We start from the raw sequence: 24,189 nt of genomic DNA, 5'->3' as shown, positions 1-24,189 counted from the left end.
TCAACGTTCAAGATTATACGCAACGGCGCCATTAACGCTATGATGAACGACAAACGAGCAGCAGTTATCATTAACTACCTCTTTGATATTCATCAAAGTAATCGCAAGTATCTTTTCAAAATAAAATTCGTCGTGTTGACAGAAACAAATGATTGGATTATCCGTGACAAATATGATCCTGTCCACGGTAATAAAAAAACTGTCGTACTAAGTAAAGATTCCAAACCAGGTCTATTGACAGGTATTGACAAACCGTATTATGAACGAGCATATCCTGTGACCGCGGTTATTTATGGAATCTATGTGATAAATGAAAAACCTAGCGTTGATAAACTAGCGCCGATGAAATTTTCAAAAATAAATTGTGTAGCTGAACGAGTAACAGAACATTTTACCGTTTTGACTCGTGGAAACGGTCTAACGGATAAGAGACGTAAAATAATAAACACGTGGGGAGAAATGGTTAAAGATACTGGTGCGTCTATGAAAGATGTCGCTGAGTTAGGGAAAAGATTAAAATTTCCAATAACCGTAGCGACGATAACTGGAGAAATTTTGTATGAATCAAAATATAAATCAAAAGGAGCTTCGATCGAAATTATTGATCATAACTCACACGCGTGGACTAACGCAGTAACAATATTTCCACGAGATCGAACTGTTAAATGTTATCCTACAGATAATTCTGATGGAGGCATGTTTGATTTTATTAACGAAATAAGTAAAAACGATCCTGTGTCAGTATGGTTATTTCATTCTTGCGTGGAAGAAAATAATCAATTTGATCAGTTTGTACGACCTAATGGTCTTATTTATCGAACAAATCATCTTCACGAGAAAATGAAAAATCTTGCACTGCAATACACTGATGACACTGACGAATTATTGACCAACTGCTTTACTGTTCCGTCCGTTGCGGCTCATTTTGCTAGAAAGAAAAATTCGTGGAAACCAACTCGGTTTGATTTTCTCAATGACATAGTATCCAGTTGTGTCGAATATGGACACGGCGGACTATGGAATACTAAATACGATCATAGAGATGTTATTTCAGTTGATATGGTTGCGTGTTATCCGGGAAGTTTTCTTGGATACGGAGATTGTTCTGTGTATTTTGACCGATTCGGTCATCCCACGCACGAAATGACGCGAGTATCGATAAATGGACCATTACCGGATTTTGATCTGACTGGATTTGCTCGTATTGAGTCATTCGAAATGTCTAAAGGACTCCATGCAATTTGTTATGTTTGGTTTGGAAAACATTTTTCGGAAAAAATGTGGACACCAATAGTACTATTACGGTATATGCTTGATTGCACGATGCTAATATCGCTGACGATCAGCGAAGCAATTATATCATATCGAAAACAAACCGAAGTTTGGTTACCACATTCGGATGAAACCGATTCGAAGGATCTTGGTAGAAAAATAATTGGCAAATTTACCCAAGGAGCAGCATATGATCACAGACAACATTGTACAAGATTGATCATGGACGACGCTGAGTTAGATTTTATAATCGCTGATACAACGAACAAGAACACGTTTGTAAGTCGAGAAACAGCTTTCTTGTCAAATGGAAATAAACTAGGTACAATTGTGAACTACATGGACGGTGAGTCACCTCAGTATACTCATTTAAGATCATCGATGCTCGCGTATGTTTCAATAAATCTATTATCGATGATAAATAAGGTTTCTACGCATGCCGTCAGAGTTGCTACCGATTCGTTTTATATAAGCAAAAAACATTCAATGCTGTTAGAAGGATTAAACATAGGCACTTATGCATCGTGGGGTTCGTGGAGAATAAAAAATGAATATATGCTCGATTATTCCGAATCCGTTGATGTTGCGGTTAAAGATATTTACTGTAAAAAATATCAAACGTTGACGACTTCGTTGTTACCATCGATATACGATCCAATAACTAGACACAAAACGGTTTATCTAAACGGACCTGGCGGCAGTGGTAAAACCACTCGAGCTATCGAACTATTTCAGAACTCGGATATGATCGTGCTAACACCCACACATAGACTCGCGCGAGAGATGAAACAACGCGGTGTTAATTCCTGTACTTATCACAGCTTTTTTCGATGGAAGGGTGATACATGGACATCTTTAAGGATGGGCGAGAAATACATTCCAAGGATTATAATATGGGATGAAATATGCACTGTACCGCAAGAAACATTAAAAACATTTCTTGATTGGTTGTTAACAAGAAATACTGCTGTGATAATGTGCGGCGATCACGGTCAACCACCACCTGTAGCTGGACCATCTCCACATGATTGGCTAAAGAACTTTGTCGACCACGCTGAAGAAATAACTGATGATCATAGAGCACTTGATGCAGCATTAAAGGAATTTAAAAAATTAATCAGACTACAACCGAATAAAATACAGTGTGAAATAATGCGCGAGATAATTTCAGAAACACCCATGAAAGACTTTATGCAAACGTGGCGACCAAACGATTTGATAGTTGCAAGTAGAAAGATAGTTCGTGATACACTTCAGCGGGAGTTGTTTCAGTTGCAACGAGAAAAGTTTCCAACGTTGTCAGTTCCACTATGTTATCGACCAGCAGATACGCGACGGCAAAATATCGACGTTGATATACCAGGAGAGTCAAAGAGGAAACAGAATCTTGTATTGAATGATATTGTTGCCGTCGACGTTGATGTTGTTGAAGATGCTCTACGTGCTGATAAATCCCCGTGGACGCTCGGATACGCGATGACGATTCATTCATCTCAGGGATTAACTATTACTGACACAGTTGTTTGGATCGTTGATGATCACATCGAATGGTCGAACTTGGTTTATCTTGCAGTGTCTCGAGTTAGAAAAATATCTCAATTGAGACGAATCGTCATGGACTCGTCAGTGATCAATGATGATGTTGACGGTGATATAATAAGAACAAAATTATCTGGTTATAAACAGTGTGATAAAAAAAGTAAACGCAATTTTGATCTTGATGTTGATTTTATTAATGCGCTAAAACAACAACAGAATAATCATTGTGCAAGTTGTAATTGTATAATGTTATGGCGGTATCTGAAAAATGATCCAAGACAATTTACCATAGATAGAAAAAATAACAATCTTGGTCATACACGAGAAAATATCATGTTGACCTGTCTTGAATGTAATCGACGCCGGGGTGCAGGCACCCTTGGCGCCAGTGCTAGTTAAGTGATTTTGGTGGTAATTGTGTATCCGTAGGGATCACTTGTAATTGTTCACGCACAAATCCGCGTTGAGGAGCAGCCGAATCTAGTCTGTAGATTGCGGGTCTGGAAACGCCTACGTTTCTCCCGGTGGATCTTGTCACGGTGGATATCTTATGCGTGGATCAGTCGCTCTCGCTTTACCGCCTTCAAGTTCGCCGGGTTCATATAAATATCTAACTGTAACATCACCCAATATTTTTTGTTTTTCAATATCTTTTCGTATTGGTATATTTGTTTTGGTAATTGCATTAATGGGTTTCATGTTGGTTGTTCGTGTAATCTCATTATTTAATGCAGCTATCACGCTCGGTAATCTTGCCACCCATTCACGAGATCTTTTATCCTGAATCAATTCCTTCGCGTATTGATATCCAAATAACCGCTCAGCGAGTGTTCGATTAAATCGCTCAACAATTGCCTGATCACGATGAATTGCAGTATGCCCTCGTCGTATTTTGGTATTATGTTGTTTCATCAACGATGATACTGGACCAAGAAATTCCTTGCCAGGATCAACCTGTAGTAGCTGTGGCCATCGCAGACCACCTTGTGGTCCACCACCTCGTTGATAAATTCGTTTAAATGCGTCGGCTACTTCAGCGGCTGTTTTAGTCGTTAACGGTTCTGCTTCTTTATATCTACTTGCAACGTCAATGACAGTTAACGCGTATTTGTACGTTTTTCCACGTACAGTATCATATGGTAAAAATAAAATATCAGCTTGATGAACTTCATTAGGAACACTGACACTGAAATACGCGTACTGAATTTGTTTAGGACGTGGTAGATAAATTTGCCATATTGCCTGCCTGGACAACCACGCGCTAGCAGCAGAATGTTTAACCGCTGCTGCATCAGCGAGTTTACTAATTGCTGATTTACCCTTCCAGTATCCAATTGGTGAATAATAAATCGATTCCATTATATATTACCAGCCCCTAGCGCTAATTTACTTTTCATCGCGGATCTTACTAACCAATTAGCTAATGATTCTCTGATATTTTTATTTTTTATGGAATTTAATGAATGAATTAATTTCACATCTGCAATATGCCTATCTTGTAGATTTTTACTCTTATAAGCTACATCATGAACATGACAAGCTCGATCAATGGCGTTTACTGGTTCCTCGCCTGGTTTTGGTTGATCCTGATTATCAAGCCTGATATCGAGTCGAGTACCAGGACCACAATAATTATATCCTGGTAGATGTTTTTCTCCGCTGTATTTAGCCCATGGAGCACCTGGAAACTTTGACATCAAATTAGCAATATCACCACCGCGCCTATTAGGTAAAAACGAAAATTTCTTTCTACCGCATACAGAACATTTTCCACCATACGCTATTTTTTTATTTTTTGTTATAACCGTAGCTAAATCAGTGGTTGGAGTTTTAACTTTACGGCGTAAACAATATAAATTCATGTTATGATATATATGGATATAATTGATTTCTCAGCAACTCGGCAGCGAGAGCCAGTTAAGCACCATCCTGCGCTACCGAACTCCATCAGAATGATTATCATAGGACCATCTGGATCGGGTAAGACGCAATTATTACTTAATCTGATAATGAGATGGTTGAAATGGGATAAATTATATTTGGTAGCACCATCCGCTGATGATCAACGATGTTATGAAGTACTTAAAGATTTTAACGAAAACGCGCAATTACTGGACGAAAATAATGATGTTATAGAGTTTATAACAGATATTGATGAAGCACCGTCCGTTGATGTTTTAAACGGATTTATTAATAATTTAGTTGTGTATGATGATGTGATGCTAGATAAACAGTCAAATCCAGCTAGGATTTTTTCCCGTGGTAGACATAAAAATACCGATGTTATTTATGTTACTCAACGATACACACAAATACCAAAAGTGATCAGAGATAATTGCAATATTTTAGTTGTGTTTAATGGCGTAGACACACACACGTTGCGAAATATTCATCAAACCTGGTGCAGCGGTGACATGGATATAATTAAATTCAGAAACTTCTTTTCACGAGCGCAAACTACTCCGCACGGGTTTATAACAATAAATTTGCACGATCCTAGAACAAGATATCGTATTGGACTTGATAAAATATTTGGATAACAAGGTGATGATATCATTAATATAATGAACAATTGTGCGTGGCTGCGTCAAGGAACCACTAACAAATGTGATAAAAAATGTCGTGGAGAATATTGCAAAAAACATAATTATCTTGTAAAGAAAAACCCTCATGCTGGTCCACGAAGATGTGTTGGATGTAACAACGGCGTTAGAGGATTATATCAGATTTGCAAAAATTGCGGTGGAGATCGATACAGAAGTTTAATGATATATTACAGAAAAAGAAAAAACATAAATCCAAAAATAGAAAAACCACCATCAGAACTTGAATATTACTTGAAACATAGAACAAAATCCCAGGATTCCGAAGATTCAGAATAACATAGCAGCAGAGGAGGCTCGTCTACAATTATGTTGGGGACAAACAACCGTAGACATGGTATTTGACCTCTATGAAGGGTCACTAATTTTTTTGTATAACAAGGGTGACCCTTCCCTTAAGTGGTCTGCTCCCCTCCTCTTATGCTCGGCGAATTCCAACTTTTCGATAGGGAATGCGCTCTGACCCTACACCCCAACATACATGTCCAAATATCAAAAAATGGGGTGGCAAGGGTCAGAGGAAACTCGGACTACATCGTATCTTGAAACCGCTAGTGACAATAGAAAATGTTTCTACTTCACGAGTGAAATATTTCTGTATATCAACTCAAAAAACGTATTTTCTTTATTTTTTATTATTTTTTTTAAAGCAAAAGAACTGTCAATTGACATGGACACTTTTTCTTCATTCTGTGCCAGTGAGTACGATTTTACGGCTGCATTATTATATCGATAAAAAAAAAGTTACGAAATTTTACAATAATTTTAGGACAGCGATTTTTTTCAAATTTCTCCTGAACATGTGTATTGTGTATTTTGTCAAATTGATGATGGTTTTCATAAGAAATTGAAGAAATTTGTATTTTCGTTAGAACCTTTCTTGCGCGGATTGATACATTGAATATTATTGAGGTTCGGGTACTGTAGAAACAGCGCAGATATATGAGATACTTTAGACTTATTTAAACGAGAGATTTTAATGACTGGGAATGTTCTTATTAGGATTTCGGTTCTTTATTTTGTTTTTTTCTTCTTTCACACGTGAATCTGTATGTGGTTTTTGCAAGTTTGCGGTATACTTTGGTAGCAGACTCTGACCCAAACTTCGATTGTGGCAGAGTGTACCACGTATGTTACAAAAGCGAAGTCATTAGATGTTATGATTGTTACTTTATCTCTTTCTGCCGGCTGTTTCTACCAGGTCGTGAAATAACCTCTGAAGTAGTAGCAGTATTGTGTACAAGTTCGTGTTTGGTGATTCGTCTCTGGCCCAGTGTACCATATATGTTACGACAGCCAGTGCCGGATTACCAAATAGGGGCCCCGCGACAACGGATCAAAATAACATTGATAAAACGTATTAGGAGATAATTTGCGGGGGGTGGGGGTGGGGTGGGGTGGGGGTGGGGCTCCAAGAGCATCCACAGGATTTAATCCGGCACTGACGACAGCAAAATCAGTGGTTGTTGTGATTGTGACTTTATCTCCTTCCGCCGCCATATTGTTTCATGTGAACGAAAGTAGTCCAAAACATAGCTTTCATTACATGCGAGGTTTCTTTCTCGACTTGACGGAACATGTGGGAACGATTGTCTATGGTATACAGGATATCGAATAGCGACAAATCCAATGTGCACCATCGGCGCTAAGTAAGCACCTCTGTTGTCTGGCGATTTAATATTCAGTTTTGAATATAATTTCTACGCTAACCTGCTTGACTGGCACGTATGTGACTTAAGTCTTAAAAGATAGTTCAAAACGCTTTGCCCTTGACATTGCTATGTTGTGATTAATTGCACATATCAGCACAATATATGTATCGATTGTAATTTGACCTCAGTAAAATGCTTCATAAATGTGAGTCAGCGTGTGTTTTTGCAAAACTTCAAATTGGCCATGCTCATTATGGCACTTCTGTTGTAAAAGTCTAGTTTCGAAGGTGTGTACTTTTTGCACGTTGCCAAGTTTTTCATTTTTCGGTGGTAAGTAAATCTTGCATAATATCCGTAGTCCTATAATGCCTACAGGAAGTCATCGGTTTTGTAAAAAAAAAAAAAAAAAAAAAAAAAACGAAGTTTATTAACTGACAATTTTAACGTGGAAATTAACTAAATATTAAAGTTAATACTTGAACTTCCTTTCTGTTGTTTGAAGTTCTTGTTTGTTTGTTGTTATTTTTTTATTTTCCTGATGGCGCCTCCTCATTGTATACCAGAGGGTCTACAATATCGACATATTTAAGATCTTTTCATCATGATGGAGACCAGGGGTGGGTGGGAAAAGGAGCAGAAGAAGAAAATAGAAATAGGCCTAAATGTGCACATAAGGGTTTCTGTAGGATGTATAACGGCAGATATATTTCATAAATGGAACAGAAAGTAATTCCAAAAGTGATATCGCCACTCTGGCGATAAAGGCAATATTATTGTTCGCCCACTAATATATTCCAATATCATTATGAAATATATAACACATTCTTGTACCTGCAACGAACCGCTCCGGTGGCCTAGTGGTTAAGAGCGTCCGCCTCGGATGCGGGAGGTCGTGGGTTCGATCCCCGCTCGAGTCATACCAAAGACTTACAAAAATGGTACTAACAGCAGCCTCGCTTGGCGCTCAGCATTAATAGGTTAGTGTTAGGACTGGTCGGCCTGGTGTCAGAATAATGTGACTGGGTGGGACATCATGCTACATGTCTGCGGCATGATGCCCCAGTGCTAGACATCACTATAAACTGTCACTGCAGACATCGTAGCGATGTGACTGAAAAATTGTTAAAGCTACGTTAAAAATCCAAATCACACACACACACACACACACACACGTACCTGCAGCACCCCACCCACCCTGAAAAAAACCCAATAAAAAACAAACAAAAAAACCCGATGATTTGTTTCGGTACCAAGAATTATAAAGTATTGTTAAGTAGAAATGGCCTTAACCTAAAAGTGAATATCAGAGAAGGCCTCCATTCGTTGTGTATATTATTTCATTAAACATTTAAACTCGATCGTTCAAGGGGCCAGAGTCAAATTCTAAACTGATTTGATTTCGATTAACATAACTTTATATAATTATTTATTTTAGCTCTCGCTATCTTAACAGTTTGCATATTTTTGAAGATTCTGTGGTTCTTGAAATGACTCTTGTCTAAATTTCTTGATGGTGCATACATACACAAAACTGAATACATGTTTTCTTCTGGGTCGACCGAAATAATACTCGAGGCCGTCAGACCTAGACTTATTTAATGTGCCATATCAAACGAGTTCTTTCTCCCGACTCAGTACAAAACAAGAGTTCGGTTTTGTGTTTATTGTGTAATAAATCTAGGGTATGTGCCATTTCCACTTACGTCTTGATTTCTTAGATTTATAAGATTGTTGTGATTAGTTGTTTTGATTATGGGAAGTCGGTGTTGGGGAAATATTCCTCAGCCCGAGTAATTAGTCAGTTGCTAGGAGCAAACGTCACAGGGTGCAGTGTTGATGAGATTTCATGATAGCATTGTTTAGTTTCGCATTAAGTTCAGGTAAGAACCGCATTAGTGAGCATGGGGCCAGGTAAATAAAGTATAATTGTGTTGATTGATTGTGTATCTCCATTTCAAGCATTTGTGACAGGGACTGATAATTTGTACAATGGAATGATTGAGAAGGGATTGTTCCATTATCTGGAGATACCATTTATTGTTGCTGTGATGGTAAATATGGTGTCGAGTTGCAGGTGAAATGAGGATTTAAAATCATGATTTGATTGACCTAGGGTTAGAGTAGGAAAAATAGTTCCCCATATTTGATGTCTGAGTCGTATTTATATTTTGACGGTGTGAAGCACTGGCGTTACGTCACGAAAATGTAATAAGGAGAAACCATGCAGTTATGAGTTTGGCATGCAGATGTGAAGCTGTGATGCAGATGTGTAGTTGTGATATTTGTGGTCTTGCATTGCTTAGAGGAAAATAATTTATTGTTTGGGTGCGTTGGAATCGCCAGTAACCGTTGTCGAGAAGTCCATGGAAATAAGGGAAAACACGTGTCTTCTGGCAGAATATCACGCCAGGGTTTGATTCGCTTGGTAAAGAGACCCATTTGGCTTATTGCTACTGCATACCCCCTTTCTAAATATTTTTAACTTTACTGCACGAATGAAATTCAGAACAAACTGGGTCTTATAAAAGTTCGATTCACTGCATATAAGATAGTGTGTGATGGAGTAATCTTAGTGTGAACTTGGAGAGATCATGGGGTGAGCTGAAGTAATCATAGGGCGATTTGGAGTTATTGTTTTTTTTTATAGTTTTTATTAATTTGAAAATTAGTTCCAATATTAGACCTAGGGTTCGAGTTTTATTTCACTGTTTGATAGCTAGGTTTTATTAAAAAATTATGACCTTTGGAAAAGCGCTTTAAACCTAATGTTAACTAACTCTATTTTTTAAAAAGTTTATGTATCTCCCTACGATCTCCATGCTCACTCTACGATTACTCTAGCTGATCTTACGATAATTTCAGCTCACACTAAGATTACTTCACTTCACCTTAAGATTTTCCCAAGCTCACTGTACGATTACTTTAGTTCACCCTACGGTCTCTCTAAGGTCACCCTACGATTACTTCTGTGCACCCTACGATTAATTCAGTTCACTCTGCGATTACTTCAGATCACCCTACGATCACTCCAGTCTCACCCTACGATTACCCCAGCTCACTCTATAATTACTTCTGTTCACCCTACGATATCTCCAGTATGCCATCTCCAGCTGACTTTACGATTACTTCAGATCACCCTACGATCACTCCAGTCTCACCCTACGATTACCCCAGCTCACTCTATAATTACTTCTGTTCACCCTACGATATCTCCAGTATGCCATCTCCAGCTGACTTTACGATTACTTCAGATCACCCTACGATCACTCCAGTCTCACCCTACGATTACCCCAGCTCACTCTATAATTACTTCTGTTCACCCTACGATATCTCCAGTATGCCATCTCCAGCTGACTTTACGATTACTCCAGATCACCCTACGATCACTCCAGTCTCACCCTACGATTACCCCAGCTCACTCTATAATTACTTCTGTTCACCCTACGATATCTCCAGTATGCCATCTCCAGCTGACTTTACGATTACTTCAGATCACCCTACGATCACTCCAGTCTCACCCTACGATTACCCCAGCTCACTCTATAATTACTTCTGTTCACCCTACGATATCTCCAGTATGCCATCTCCAGCTGACTTTACGATTACTTCAGATCACCCTACGATCACTCCAGTCTCACCCTACGATTACCCCAGCTCACTCTATAATTACTTCTGTTCACCCTACGATATCTCAAGTATGCCATCTCCAGCTGACTTTACGATTACTCCAGGTCTCCCTACGATCGCCCCGGCTGAACCTGTTTGAACGATTTGACGTGCCATACCTAATGATAGATATCATCTGTTGGACCTAAATATAGAGATGAAATTAACAAAACGCTTATGCTTCAAAGTTGCAGCGCTATTATATAGATTCATGAAGGGTAGTTTTTTTTGTTGTTGTTGTTAAAAAGTTTAATTTGTATGAAGGGAAAATTCAGAGCCTTTCACCGCATCAGATATAATGGCCATCCTTAAAGGAAACAAAAATGTCACTAAAACGGACCAGTAGAGAGTAATTATGTCATTTTGAATTCCATTTTTGTGACTAATGCATGATTGTCTGTGGTTTTAATCACGTGAGAACGCAATATTCAAAGTGTGAGAACGCGGCTTTCTTTTGTATACTCCATCTAACTTGGACGATACGAGCCAGGATGTCCAGAAGTGAAATTCATCGAATGGTTGTTTGCTGGATGGTTGTTAAAATGACCGTAAAGCATGAGATTTGGTTGGTGAAGTAGATAAAGCTTTGTTATCTACCCATGACGAACAAGATGCGAAAAACCGTAAAGCATATTGACTGATCATGTGGTACATGGAGTCTAATTACCCCTTTCCTCCAGTCTCCTGAGTACAGTAGGTGCACGTCATGATGGCAAAACATGGAGCAAACTATTGTAATAAGTCTAGGGTATGTACTATTTGTATTTCCGTTTCCGTTTATAGCTTTGTTAGATTTTAATGATTATTTGTTGATTATGGGAAGTCGGTGTGGGAAGATATTCCTGAGCCAGAGTAATCAGTCAGTTTCAAGGAGCAAGCGTCATAACATACAGCATTCACGAGACTTTATGACAGATTGGATTAGTTTCGTAAAATGGACCCTCCCTAATTTCTTAACATAGGGAATTATACGGAAATTTTTAGGTACACTTGCTTAGTTATTTGAGGTAGGAATGATTCTTTGTAATAATTGTTTGGGCCGTGTTTTGTATTGCATGTCGTGAAATACTAATATTCTGCTTAAAAAAGCGTACTTGCGAATCATACAAACGTGAAGAATCCAAAACCGTGTTATTTTGAAATTGAGTTTCGTGATTTGTGGTCATTGGGTGATTAGAAGAGAAAAAAAATTTGTAGCGTTTAAGAACCTCTCAGTTGACAACGACTGTTGTCTTGAGGTCCTTGGGTCTAGGGGAAAACATGGACTATCAAGCCATGCTCATGCAGTGTTTGATTTCCTAGGTATGAAACTCAATGCGTGTAACACGATCATTTCGCTGGGGGGGGGGGGGGGGTTAGCTCGAAACAATCTTATTCCTTTTTTAAATTTATTTTGCAATCAAAATTACAACTTCGTAGCTGCTATATCACAATATAAACGTGAATATCAACTTTAAGCGTGCATATGGTCACAAGACAAGATTTAATATCCCACAGTCCATCAGGTGGGCTCTTTCTTGCATGTAAACACTGTAATCATATTGTGTTTGCACTGTAACAATGATAGGTGATTATTAATGTCAAGCATTAGTCACTATGTTAGATATATACTTAGATAAACTAGCCGATTTTCAGAATACGGGTATGAGCAACTATTCTCGATGGTAGCTACAGCCATACTGAACCTTATGCACTGCTCACTTCTTCACAGCGTAGTTTGAATCTTTAAAAATATAATAGAATATGTTTAGATTTAAAACACTGAGCTGAATTTTACCCTGCTTGAGTTTTTAGCCCCTCTGAGTGAAGCATTAAAAAAAAGAATACCCCAAAGAAGACCAGAACGGACAATAGAAGAAGCGTAGTAAATACATGAAAAAACCGTCAAATCCAAACATAAGTTTGTATACTGAATGTGCGTGTGATATCCAATGATGGTAGTTGAAAAACCTCAATCAGAGCTATCCTTTTTACCTGCTCAGATTGACATTAGTTTGACGCGAGAGATTTTGTTACATGAGCCATACTCAAAGATCGGATTGCAGTGTTGTTTGTGCACTTTTTCCATATTAAACCCCTTCCCTCATACATATAACAAAAACTACTTGTATTTATCAGCAGATCATGAAAAGAATAACGACCATACACAGTTTGCTGTGTGCAAACGTGTGTCATATTCGGGAAATACTTTGATCCCTCAAGTTCGGAGATTTCCCCTGTTTTTTTTTTTCTTTCTGGAAAACGTTTGCACGTAGCAAACGCTTGTATGATCCATTTATTTTACAAATAACTTGCATGTTACTGTATCACTTAAGAGAAAGGATATCCATTGTTGTAGGTGGGGGCAGAGGCGTGGCCTTAACATATAGTAGATAAAGTGTAATTCACAGGGCTAAGTTATCAGTAAAATATAGTGTACAGCCAGCAACAAACAAGATAGCAAATATGCACCACAACACAAGCAACAAGAAAAAAGAAAGGAAATGCATCACCATTTATCATTTATAGAACACACACACACACACACACACACACACACACACAACAAGTGATATAAAACTTCCATTAAGATACTCAGATGCTGTATATCTTAGAGTTTCACGACGAAAACACTTGCTCAAATTCAGCGAGAAAAAATATCGTGGAAATAATTTTAACTCTAATGACTGATGCATGATTAAAAATGTACTATGTTACAATTTATTAATTATTAGTACTGTTATTAACTCGAAACAATAAATCAGACACGAATATGCTTCTTGTGCTAAATTTGTGAAAATTTTCTAAAACAAAAATACTGATTAGCTATATTAATCTTCGTAGAATTTCATATTCTTAAATTATAGCCAATCTTAAATTATGGCCAACAATGTATTGCTTTACAAATAAGAAAGGTGTGCTTTATAGTCGAACTTAAAGGCAGTTTTATTTAAATCAAATTGTCCAAATGCATTTTGAGGGTGTGAAGAAGTATGTGATTTTGTCCTTTGAATTGGATCAATAAATTCAGCCACTAAGTAATTCGAAAAAGTCACGCCAAAATAAACATGAACACTTCATTTTTATTTTCCAGGAAACATGTTCGAGAGAATCATAGCCTTTGTCCTTTTTATGTTAGAGCTGTATCACGCCATTAGCCACCTGCTAGTCCTGTTTCGCATTCGTATGCTCCCGCGGAAGGATTTAGTTCGAATCCGGTTCTACTTTCTAGTCGATGCTTTGACAGTGTTTTGTTCCTCCATCTTGTTTACGGGGATGTACCGATGGTTGGCTGTTGCTCAGATTATCCAGCATATGTACTACTTTCTATTTTGGGATAAGACATATCTAGCCAAGAAGGTAAGAAGAGAAACAAAAAGATGTATTCTAAGTGATCTTAAAATTTGAAATCGTCCAGTTTCATACAATACGAAGATTTCATTAAATATCTTGAACGAAATGGGAAAAACAAATAAAATTGTTTTATCTATATCAGTCCCTACCATCTGCTTCTCACTTTCCTTCATGTGTTTATGCATGTGTATACTTTGTTATTTAATCAGAATGTATTTTATTTCTTTTCATTTTTCCATTCCTTTTGAGAAATAAGTAAGCTATTATTATGACCGATCCCTAGTTAATCTCTTATATTTAAACAAAAAGTAATGCAAATCTGACAAGTTTGCATTATAGAACAAGCTTATAGATGGTGTACACTCATAAAAGATTTTTATATTGATAAACAATTTCAAGGTGTGAAATTTGTTTAATAGTGAAATTTAACTTTATTTGGTTATCCTTAAAAATATCTCAGTCCCTTCATTTTTGGTGGGGTTAGGTTCCGAATTGGGAATGGGAGGTTGGGGGTAACTGTGCGAAGCTGCCTTGTTAAAAGTAGAAAAGAATGTTTGAACTTGTACTCTGAGCTCGTTTTCCACATTTTCAGATCATTAACTGGAGTTCGCTAGATTGGCTGCGCAGTCCCCGGTTGAACCAATGGGAACTGGATTCAATTATCGGCACATCCTTTGACGTTGGTGTGCATATTTTGATGGCATTCTGCCTGGCATCATACCTCTCCACTGTACAGATTATATTCGCGTTCGCACTGGTTCAGTGTAGTGCTTATGTTGTACTATTTGGGCGGTGGTTCGCATGGGCATCACCTTCCTACATACCAGACTGGGTTGAGAAACGGATCCAGCCAATTGAGACCACAAATTGACAGTGGGCAATGTTCTAAATTTTAGCCAAATTGTACAGTTTTTGGTATACATAGGCGCTCAAAGCTTTATTTTGGCCGTATGACAACAAATAAGATGGGGGGGGGGGAATCTTTTTTGACTCCATGCTTCTCGTACAGATTGATATCAAGGATCCGCACCTTTCTTTCCATAGACATGACGATTGTATAGAGAAACCATCATCCGCTTTTTGAGCTTAAATGATCCAGTAGACAAGCAAAAAGCTTAATCCATGGGATCTTACTTTAATCATAGGCTTGGATATAAATCTAGGTAAGATTAATGCTGACAGTTAGTTTGCAAACAAGATAATACGATGCAAATAATAAATTAGATGGCGCGCATTTGGAACACTTCGCATGGCTGTATATTATGCGTATGTAACATACATCTCGCGCCCTGGTTTTATCCACTTATTTATATCATTGAGAGTGGCTTTAAAAATCGCTTATACGGGCTATCCATTTAAATACGAACGCAAACACGAGGTGTTCCCAGTGCTTTTAAAGTCCCTTCTTTTCATGGATGCTAGAAATGCACATTCGACTGCACGCATGAAGCATGGACTCGTGAAAAATTATGCTATGTACACAGTTTGATATTTTGTTGCTGCGCTTGAGGTAATGATGCAGTATTCGTAAAATGAATATTATACTTGGGATCATGTGTGAAACGCACAATATCTTTTTTTTTATCCGCTACTTTAATCACGAATCCGAACTTTCTGTGGTAATGCTTTGGGCGCCTTGTATATTTTTTCCTTTTTTTTCTTTATAGCAAGCTATTAATGTTTAAAATGTATTAATTAATCAGTATTTGTGCGTAAAGCGCGCCCAACTGCGAACATAGTTGACCAAAAATCTGCCGTGATGTCTTGTAATGCGCCGATAGAGAAGCTGGGTCTACTTCGGAGTTTAAACGTATATGGTAGCAAAAGTCGCGTTAGCGCTAAGTGCCGATCTATGACTTCAAGATTTGGACATTCGGCGTTAGTCTACAGTCTAGCGTTATCAGATAGGTCAGATCCAGTGGCAGATTTCCAAGTAGGCAGACAAGGTAGATGCACAGGGTGACAAAATCAAGTCGGAAGCAGATTCGAATGTATGAAAACCGGTTTTGTTAAAAAAGATCAGATTTTTCTTTTAATGGACAGAAATCGTCTTATTAATTTTTGTTATTATATAAATGCGTAAAGGTCTTTATAGCTCTAGTATTAAGGCTTTCTTTTGGGATGAGGAGGAGGATGGGGTGGCAGCTCAGACAGTATCTAGGTACGGCAAAATGATAAATCCGTCGCTGCTTAGATCAGTAAATTTCCGATGCTACAGAGTCGATTATATAAAATCTATCTTCAAGAAACACCACAATTGTGCTCTGCAGTCATCTTTTAAGAAATTATGCCGAATAAGTAGGTATAGAGACGAAGTTTTCCGTTATCTTGCGAGATTCTTAAATTAAACGCGGGGTATAAAATACAGGATTCACCAGGCCGAGTAAATAAAGCTTGACTAGCCAGTGTTATAACCGATCTGGTGGCATCCCGAGTATGTTTTGAGAAATGGTTCAAGATCGTAACTATGACGTTTCTTGGCAGTGCGTGTTATTTTAACTATTTGTTAGTATAGCAAGCCCCCAGATATGGGTGATCGAGAAATAATGTGTGTGTGTGTGTGTGTGATTTGGATTTTTAACGTAGCTTTAACAATTTTTCAGTCATATCGCTACGATGTCTGCAGTGTGGCAGTTTATAGTGATGTTTAGCACTTGGGCATCATGTCGCAAACACGTAGCATGATGTCCCACCCAGTCACATTATCCAGACACCTGCTGAGCGCCTAGTGAGGCAGCTGTTAGTACCATTTTTTTAAGTATTTGGTATGACTCGGCCGGGGATCGAACCCACTACCTCCCGCATCTGAGGCGGACGCTCTAGCCACTAGGCCACCAGAGTGGTAGAAATAATGTAAGAATTTATACTGAACATTAGCTGTACGTAACACGTTAGAGCCATGGTGTCGAATAACAGTGTTGGGCGCTAAAGTGAACCTAGCTGCGTAAACGGATATCTGCTGACGCCCTAGATTTTGGTCTATATTGTTCGCAATTGGGTGCGTGTTGTACATGGTTTAATATGATATACATCTACTATAAGTCACACATGGTTTAATACGGCGTGATTGTCTGTCACACCTGGTTCAATGCAATATGGAACTCCAATAAGTCACACGTGGTTTAATACGATACGAATCTCGTATAAGCCACAAAAAAAGTGAACAAGATTAACGGAGTCTGTATTTTTTAACCAGTTGTCACTCGCTGCACGTCAATTATCTAAGTCTTACAAGATTTTTTTTATTGGTCAATTATACAAGCACTTGTGTATAAGATCAAGTACAGTCTTTTGTGGAATGCATTAGCAGTTCACAATAGAGAGTGGAGGGGAGGGAGAGGGAGAACATTTTCAAGACACCAGTACCCAGACTTTAGACTCTTTCGTTGCTTAGGAAAGGGTTCTAGCTTCACGACTGTCTTCTGCTGGTATTTGATTCTAACCATGCAACCATTTGTCCCGACCACAGATTAAGTCTAACATAGTGTCTTGAGAATGATTTCTGACTGTAGAGTACCTTATTGGATTGGTGAGTCCATTCACAAAGGCTCACGTGTAAATAGTAATATATCATAGCAGTATCAATGCAATTCGTTTAAAAAAGGAATTTATTTATTGTCTAGCTTTTAAGCAAATAACATTTCCTGGTTTTATTTCGGAAGAACGTGGAATACCTTTAATGTAAGAATCTGTGTAAGGTGTCGGGGAATACCGAAAGCTCATAGATTGGTCCTGTTTTACACCCTGAACTTGCGGTGAAAACTGCTTTGATTTTAACTAAGGCAGATATTTCATTGCTGAGTTGCTTATAGTTCAAGTTTTGTTAGGAGATCCAGTTTTCCCATTAATGGCATAGAGTTTACATGACCAGCTGATGTTAATTTATGGAAAGGAAAAAAAGAACATTTACGTAAACTACTCATGACTTAACTTGTTTTCTTTTATTTATTTCTCATTTTTTTAAATAAAGAGAAAGCTTCAATCTAGTCTTAAGGAGAATTATATATTAAGTTCGATAGGTGTCTATTCCAGTGTATTCACTCTACGAACGTAGCTGTAATGCAAGATTTTTGTGCGTTGTTTTATTATGAACATGTAGTGTTTCAGGTTTTTTTTTAAAAAGGGGAATATATTTTAGTTTTGATAAGTGTCTATTTTAGCAAGTTTGCACATCAAATGCAGCTTCAATGCACGCTTTTAGTGTATTGTTTTATTGTGAACCGGTAATGTTTAAACTTTTTTAAAAATGGATTTTGTTCCGCTAAATTTCGCTAAGTGTGTTAAAATTGTCCAAAGATAAGGTGCTTGGTGTGTTATTTGCAAGATACATTGACAAGCTGTATAGCTCGGTGCGGGGCGTTTTTCAATTACGTTTGATTGACACAAATTATTAACATATATAAGTATTGAAAATTTTCAAAATGTTTACGTAAAGAAGGGCTGGGTTTGCGGTTACAACTTGTGTCAGGAAGGCTGTGCGGAGAGAACGAGTTCAAAGTTTTGCACATGTACAGCTGTGTCTTCGTGGTTTTAATTTTGCCTTTCAACATACGTTCAACCAGTATGATGTGTTAAAACACAACTTTGCAGTCAATCGATCGCGCACTTTTGTCAGGACGACTTCACATGTGTACTTTCATTTACATTTATTTGCAGCACGGTAAATCTCTTTTTCATTCATAAAATAGATACAATAATCACGATCATTTCAAAGATAAAATGACGTCTTTTGTGATCTTTACATTCATAAGATCAATTTTTTTTGGGATGGAATGATACAGACATGCGTATCGGGAATACATACTTTCCCGTCTTATTAAAATCGAAAACTACTTAATGTCTGAGGTTTCGATATATGGGGTCGTCCATTAATTATGTCAACAAAATAGGGGGGAGGGGGTTTGAAGAAGTTTGACAATTGTTGACATGGGGGAGGGGGGAGTTCAAGATAAATTGACGTCAACAATGTTATTTTTTACAATAAATTTAATAAATCAAAAAATAGGAAATTAGTCGGTGCGTTGGTATAGCACACACTCGCTCGCCCGTCAACAGCCCACCAGTTTAATCCTAAACCGGTTGAGCTCTTGCCAAGGAAGTCATAGTCTTGCATCATCATATTTTGTTTTTATTCAATCTAGATTGTAGACTGTAGACAGATTAACCACATATGGTATTAGTCTGAAGAAATTAATGAATCAGCCACTATGCCCATTATAACAATTGAGGAACATTTGGCTTCCCCATGGGAAGATGATAGAAGCTAGAATATAAAGTCTCGATTTTTTCATGAATTCAAAGTGTTATAATCAATTTGAAATCTGTTAAACAAGTAAAAAAAATGTATTAAAATTTATTTGTAGACCTTTTAATTTCCATAATTCTATTTTTTGCATAAAAGCCAGCCCTATAAAATATTGTTAGTTTGAAGTGGGGGGGGGGAGTAAAAAAAATTTTGACATAATTTTATTAGGGGGGTCACTGAAAGTTTGACAGTTGTTGACAAGGGGGAGGGGGGTAAAAAATTGCCTAAAAATTGTTGACATAATTAATGGACGTCCCCTATCATATCGCCGTCAATCAGAATGACGCAAAGGACACTGAATAAATTGAGAGGAAACAAAGGTTGTGGAATACCGGTATGAAAACAGATTAGTAGATCATTATTCCAAATGTACTAATAATAAGAGTTGATTCAAAATAATGTGATTTGTTAAAGTAATTTCGGGATAACAGGAAATAACGTTGAGCTGAGAAAGGTAACAGGAAATAAAGTTGTTTCAGCTGAGAATGATACAATTTTACATGTTTACATGCTTGTGAATGTATGTGTCATGTGAGTGCAGTGTTTTTCCTGTTATTTTCAATTGTTGTCATTACTGTTTCACGTGTTTGATTCACTCGTACAAGTAAAGAATTTATAAGCAGAACTTTGGTTAGCTTTTGTATTGAACCCCTTAAGACAGTATTTCTTCAGAATTTAGTGAAGCGATTGCTATAGGTAGATAAATGCCAAATTAGAGCAATATAGATCGACAAATCTACATACATACATACATACATACATACATGCCTACCTACCTACCTACCTACCCGCATGCATGCATGCATACATACATACATACATACATACATACATACATACACATACATACATACATCATACATACATACATCTTAATTTTTGTCTATTTCCATATGCGAATCAATTTATTTGAGCTAATGACATTTGAGAGAAGGGGCCCCGGGTGGCCGAGTGGTCTAAAGCGCTCACCGTTCCGGATCACTGCCATCTCACCTCTGTCTGCGTGGGTTCGAGTCCAAGGCTCGGCTAGCGTGGGTACGTGGGAAAGCCTGCCAGTAGCTTCTCGTGGGTCGGTGGTTCTTCCCTGGGTTTTCCAGGGTTTTTCCTCCACCAGTTATACTGGCCGCCATGTATAGCCTATCTTGTGCTGAAAAATGGCGCTAAAGCCTAGAACAACAACAACAACATTTGAGAGGCATGGACACATATATTTTTTTTTCACATAATATAGGGATTCGCGAACATTAAAAATCAAAGTTTAACAATACAATAAATAGCCAGCTAGGCTAGGGCATATTTTTTTTTAAATAAAAATTTGTGAATCACTGAACCATTGATATTTTTCTGATAAATCATGTATAAAGAATACAGTCTTATTTCGGAATGCATCTTCGTGAACGACAGTGGCGTCGCTAGGGGGGTGCGGGGGGTGCGGACCGCACCGGGTGACACCATCTCAGAGGGGTGACACTAAAATGAAAAATTGCAAATTTTACAGAGCACACACTGCTCGGTCTAGTCGGATTTCATAAGCGGATAACCGATCATAGTTAAATACATGACTAGCAGGGACAGCAGTGACGTCGCTAGGGGGATGCGGGGGGTGCGGACTGCACCGGGTGACACCATTAGAGGGGGTGACACCAAAATGAAATTACTAAGGATTCTGTATGGTCTGTTACGGAAGGAGGACCATGGGGGTGACACTATGAGCTACCGCACTGGGTGACACCAACCCGAGTGACGCCACTGGTAAACGAGAACATTAAATATCACAATTTAAAGGAAGACTCAACCAGTCGGAAAGTGACGACCTAACACTAATTTACATCCTATTAAATTCAATGAGCGGAATGAGGAAAGGGAGATAAGTCATTTGGTATGATGTTTTGCTCTTTAGAGTTACTTGCTTTGGTATTGTACAGGTCGTTTGTAAACGCATATATATATATATATATATATATATATATATATATATATATATATATATATAATTGGCTTTTTTTTAAAAAAAACGTGTGACAAATATACGTATTTAATTGCACCTTGTACAACTGAAAAATTAATAATAATGAGGACTTTGTATAGCGCCTAATCTTTAGAAGCTCAAAGCGGTTTACAACATTAGACAACAACTATAAGATAAAAAACATATAATGATATTATTACAAAAACAAACATCATGAAATTAGAAAACATTAAAACAACATGCTGAGAATATTTAAGGTAGGAAACAGTATTAGGTCTTTAAGTTTGTTCTTGCAGTCGAAAAAAGTTTTGAGAGCCCTCTTGAATGTGATCACTATGTCTTTGTGTCTAAGTTCAGTGGGAAATTCATTCCATGTTGCTGGGCCCTGGTATGCAAAAGAACGCTGTCCATATGACTTTGTTTTCATAGTGGGAATAATGAGTATACGATTGTCAGAAGAGGAGCGTAAGTATCTTGCTGGTGTGTATGCATGGGTGAGGTCGGATAGGTATGTTGGATTAGAGTCCGACAGTGAAACGTAGCAGAGAGAACAAATTTTGTGTTTGATTCTGGATCGAATGGATAGCCAGTGTATGGTACAGAGCAGCGGGGAGGTGTGCTGTGATCGTGGTACTCTAAGTATGATCCGAGCAGCTGTGTTTTGAACTTTTTGAAGTTTCTGGAGTAGATATTGAGATGAACCAGACAGAATTGAGTTACAATAGTCCAGTCTTGAAAGTACTAATGAACACACAAGTGTTTTAGTGGCATCAACTGAAAGATATTTGCGAATTGAGCTGATGTGTCTCAGCTCAAGATATGCAGCCTTGCATATGTTCATGACATGTTGGCGCAATGTGAGAGTACTGTCCAGAGTAACATCTAGGTTTCGTACTGACTGTGTGAATTTAATGTTGGTGTTGCTGATATTTATTGTTTGAGGTAACGGATGTGAATGAGAAAGTCTTTGTGTTGTGATCAGAATGGTCTCAGTTTTATCATCATTCATCTGCAGCTTGTTACATGTCACCTTGGATGTTAGCATCAACTTCATTTGGGTGGCTAGATTTGTATATTTGGGTGTCATCAGCGTACAATTGGTGAGACACTGGATGAAGATCTATGACACTTGAGAGCGACTGAGTGTACAGAATGAAGAGAACAGGTCCAAGAACAGACCCCTGTCGAACACCATAATATAGATCAATTGGGCTGGAGTGTATTCCATTTGCAGATACAATTTGTGTCCTGTTGACCAAGTAGGACTTGAACCACAGTAAGGCTGTATCATGAATGCCAAATACATGCTGGAGACGGTGAAGTAATATATCATGGTCTATAGTGTCAAATGCTGCAGACAAATCAAGGAGGGTAAGGACTGTAATCTTTCCGCTATCCAACACAGAGAGAATGTCATTAACTACTTTTAGAAGAGTAGTTTCAGTACTGTGGCAAGGGCGATATACAGATTGTACATTGCTAAAAAGACTGTTTGAATTTAGATGAGATACAAGCTGGGATAGAACAACTTTTTCTAAGACTTTTGATATGAATGGGAGATTAGAAACTGGGCGGTAATCAGTGGTAAAAGCAGGATATAAAGAAACTAGCATTTACATTTACTGAGAACCGCCTCGTTGTCAGTCCACCATAAAAAATAAGTAAAAAGCAAGATTCAGAAAGGTTTGATATGTGCGAACAAAATGTAAATTAATGAGAATGTTGCCATATGAATGTGTGATGCAGCCTTTTACGTCAAAAAGACTAATAATAGGAGGGACCTTTTTCTTGTCCATCCTGTACATATTTCTACTGTCTCGTAAGTTTTTAATTGTTTCATATTTTTTAGCTTATTAAAATCGTAAAAATCTTCATTGTTTCCTGACATTGTTCAGCTTATAAAAATTAAAACAATCATCAGTCAACAAACATGAATGAAAAAAAATGGTAAATTGCGTTGTAAATAGAGGACTACATAAAGTTATTTGAAATACAAATCAGTACGACTTTTTCATTTATGGCTTGTTGTTCTTGAGCGCAGAGCTACTTCATTTAAAATACAGATGTGTTCCTACGAGTCGCTGCCCACTTCCTCTGGGACATGGTGGCGTAGTCATCTTAGACAGGTACCACCTACACCCGTGCGTAGATTTTCACCGTGTAAGACAAAAATATGTTGACCTGATCTGCGTGAAGAAACTATGAGGACGTACCACCTGACGTATTAAGGGAATCCGCTTTATATAACAAATTTTAATTATATTCTACAAGCGTTACATTTATGTTGTAGTTTGTATACATTTTATAGAATTTTTGCATTTTACATTTTAATTTTTGTCTTGTATATTTGAGCATTTATTAGGAAGGCTCTATCTTCCTAATTTATTCTTCTTGTAGATGATAACCTGAATAGGCACACAACTATATTTTTTAAAGCACACTTTAGTTCTGCACTGAAGGACAACACCAATAACAACCGCAGCAGCAAAAACAAACAACAACATTAATAATAATAATAATAATAATAATAATAATAATAATAATAATAATAATAATTCCTGAAAGATGAAATTTTTTAAAACTTATTTGTCATTGCTACGATTAAGAGATGCATATGCATGCAGTAGGTACACCGTATCATGTACGGTAGGGTGGCGGTGGTGATGTAGCACTTTCATTTCCATTTTCCTGTGTTTCATTGATAATATCAGTTGCGGGTTTCTGTAGGGGGAATATTTACGATCAATATTCTAGTCATGAATCTTATTTCTTTTTTTTTTAAAGTAACTAACTAGTGCTGGGAGGATAGTCGGTATTCTGATGTACTGTTCTTTCGGATAGATTCTGAGG

At 37.7% G+C, this 24,189-nt stretch overlaps 1 protein-coding gene across 3 annotated transcripts in view; it reads left to right on the top strand.

Annotated features, from left to right (window-relative positions):
- Positions 1-19,995, top strand: part of LOC149786478 (uncharacterized) — a 43,885-nt gene extending 23,890 nt beyond the window's left edge. For all 3 annotated transcript variants that reach the window (XM_089976931.1, XM_089976930.1, XM_089976932.1), the window contains 2 exons: positions 13,806-14,071; positions 14,658-19,995. In XM_089976931.1, the coding sequence (XP_089833057.1) occupies positions 13,811-14,071; positions 14,658-14,936 (540 nt within the window). In that variant the 5' untranslated portion in view covers positions 13,806-13,810 and the 3' untranslated portion in view covers positions 14,937-19,995. The remainder of the gene's footprint in view (positions 1-13,805; positions 14,072-14,657) is intronic.
- The last annotated feature ends 4,194 nt before the right edge of the window (positions 19,996-24,189 follow it).

Source organism: Sinohyriopsis cumingii, chromosome 12 (genome assembly GCF_028554795.1).
Source record: "Sinohyriopsis cumingii isolate HCF-2022 chromosome 12, ASM2855479v2, whole genome shotgun sequence".
Lineage (NCBI taxonomy): Eukaryota > Metazoa > Mollusca > Bivalvia > Unionida > Unionidae > Sinohyriopsis > Sinohyriopsis cumingii.
Note: the sequence above shows the minus strand (reverse complement) of the source record. Positions and strands in the feature narration are given on the sequence as shown.